The sequence below is a fragment of the Miscanthus floridulus genome, chromosome 9 (genome assembly GCF_019320115.1).
Source record: "Miscanthus floridulus cultivar M001 chromosome 9, ASM1932011v1, whole genome shotgun sequence".
Classification (NCBI taxonomy): domain Eukaryota; kingdom Viridiplantae; phylum Streptophyta; class Magnoliopsida; order Poales; family Poaceae; genus Miscanthus; species Miscanthus floridulus.
In genome coordinates, this window is record NC_089588.1 from 68561323 (window position 1) to 68564180 (window position 2858).

The 2858-nt window shown below is 49.0% G+C and overlaps 1 protein-coding gene across 1 annotated transcript; it reads left to right on the plus strand.

Annotated features, from left to right (window-relative positions):
* The first annotated feature begins 1776 nt into the window (after nt 1-1776).
* On the plus strand, nt 1777-2256 carry LOC136480052 (uncharacterized). Its single transcript, XM_066477722.1, has one exon. It carries the CDS (start codon nt 1777-1779, stop codon nt 2254-2256), a length of 480 nt encoding a protein of 159 aa, XP_066333819.1.
* Nucleotides 2257-2858: the final 602 nt, after the last annotated feature.

A 2858-nucleotide genomic window follows, 5' to 3' on the forward strand; every position in this document is an offset into this window, starting at 1 on the left:
TCAACATGTTGATAACAGTCACGGGAACTCGCCTTCAGAGGTCAAAACTCGGTCAAACTCAGTGCAACTTTTTGTATGCTCATAATATAACCTTCAACTTTTATTTTTGGACCAACTCAAGTTGCTTAGCATTTGGAGAACGCAGGATGTCAATGTCGATGTCGGTGAATTCCGGACTGCAAACACTATCGGGTTGATTTCAGCTTTTCTATTAGACTTTGAGCCTTGTTTTGATCCATTTTGAAACCAAATCATGACTTAGTCTTTTAACAAAGTTTGTTATAATCAAAATTTTATTCAACTTTCATTTTTTGTCAAACCTCATATCTGGTCCAGAAGTCAACTTTATTTTTCTGTCAATGCAAAGCCCTTTTTGCTATAGAATCTAGGGTTTCCATTATTTTCGGATATTTTCTCCACCTTTGCTCAATACAAACCCTTCATAACTTTTGTTGTAGAGTTCAATTAGAGTCATTTGGGTAAGGTGTCAAGGTTTGGTTGATGATTGAGAATTACATTCACTTTATAAAACAATTCAAGCAAGGACATAACTTGTCGTTTCATGTGACTTCTTCATTCCAAACTTCACGAAACTTTTCCATGGATCAATATAGATGGATATTGATGTGAGACACATGAAAGAAGTACATCCAACATTACTCAAGCATACTTTTTGGAAAGGGCAACATGTAAGCAATGGTGCATGGTCCAAGTTTAAGTGCTGGCTCATTTTCATATGTTTGATCTAACATCTCCATCACCACTTAACATGTCATGGTTGAGCTCAACTGGTAACAAACACCTAGGGTGTTACACATCCCAGAGGAGAATTCAGACTCTGAGTCCCAGGGCTCCACCGAGACCCTCACCGAAACCTTCACCGAGCAACCCCCCCCTCTTGCCTTTCCAGGGTGGTGCGATCTTCAATGTCAGCATTGATAGCCCCCCTAGAACAGCAAAACCGATGAGGAACGCGCCACTCATGAAAATAGGAACGTCAACCGTGCACAGTGCCATGAAAATGAGCGTGCCCTTGCGATGGCCGAAGCTGCTCGTGACAACCAATTCGACTCACAAGGAAGGCCACTCCATCACAACCTCGACAAAGATTTTCTCCGCGTTGACGGTCATAACGTCTTCAAGACTCCAAGCGCCAATCTAGCGGTGGCCGCCAATGAACTCGCCCACCTCCCACAGACGCCCGAGCTCGCCAAGGTCGATGCTATGCTTAAAGCAGCACACTGTCAAGTCAATGAGATCCGAGAGGATCAAAGACCTTCGTGCTCCACTAGCACCATTCGCCGATCAGCTGTGCCTAGATCCAATCGCTGACCCAGTCAAAGCCGCTTCGCTGACTAGTAACTACCTCCCTTGGGGGGAGCCAGGGGCCACTGAGCCGAGCATCATCGCCAGCACGACCAGGAGGTCGAACAGGACGCTAGAGTGCACCTCAGTAACCTTTGGGATGCACGATGGTGTATTGAGCAACGTCGCTTCGGCCACCATGAAGATGAAGTATGCCGCCGCTAGGAGTATGAGCAAGAGTATGGTGATTCAGACTCAGCTCTGGAGCCGATCGCCGCTGGCAACACTGCTAACAACGGCGCCGACAACCTAGAAGGTCCTCCAGCTTTCACCAGGGCGCTCCAAACACTCCAGTGGCCTCGTGGTTTTAAAATCACTAGGGTTGAGCCCTATGAGGGAAGGATGAACACAACTCAGTGGCTGTAGGGTTATGCCACAGCTGTCCGCACTGCCAGAGGAGACACCAACGTCATGGCGAATTATCTCCCCATCATGCTCACGCCAGCCGCCATGAGCTGGTTTACAAGCCTTGCCCTGGATTTCATTGGATCTTGGGAAGAGCTGAAGAAAGTCTTCACTGATAACTACATGGCTACATGTACACAGTCGGCCACTAAGCATGATCTCAACCGCATCAACCAAAAGCCGTCCGAGCTCCTCCATAGCTACATCAAACGCTTTTCTGAGATGAGGAATTCTATCCCCAACATCATAGAAGCCAAGGTTATCACCGCCTTTGTCCGGGGACTTCATCACCGCGAGCTCCATTCCAAGTTCAACCGCAAGCCACCTATAGGCATCGGCGAGATGATCACGATGGCCAACCAGTACGCTGACGTGGAGGAAGCTAAAGTACATTTCAACGAAGACGCGGGCACCAATCACCCGCCTCACCGCTATGACGACCGCCCTGACAACCGGCGCCACAACGACCACCATTATGATGAATGAAGTTTCCATCGGGACATCAGCCATGATCGGCCAGAAGGATCCAAGCTAAGTTAGAATCGCCGCCGCCAGCCAGACCACTTTGTCGGTAACATCAATGAGCCATGCGCCAAGCACAACTATGATGAGCAGTACAAGAAGATCCTTAACGGACCGTGCCCCCTCCATAAGAATTCCAAACACAAGATGAAGGACTGCCTCAGTTTAGCCAAGGAGTTCCAAGACAAAAAGCTAAACGACAACACCAATGGTGGGAACGGAGGCCGCCGACAACTGGGGAACAACAACATCTTTTAGGACCATGATAAGGTGGTCGCCACCATCTTCGGGTGCCTCACCTCCACTAAGAGTACAAGGGAACAGAAGCTCGCCGCCCGATGAGTGCTCGCCATCGCTTCAGAAGAAACTACCACCGACCCCTGCTGTCGCCCATGGTCCAAGGTCCCCATCACCTTTAGTAGGGCCGACCAGTGGGTAGACATACCCTACATAGGGCATTTCCCCCTCGTCCTCGATGCAACCGTCCAGAAGGTGCTCTTCAGAAAAGTCCTTGTCGATGGTGGCAGTGCTTTGAACCTACTCTTCGTCGGGGCCCTAAGGGAGTT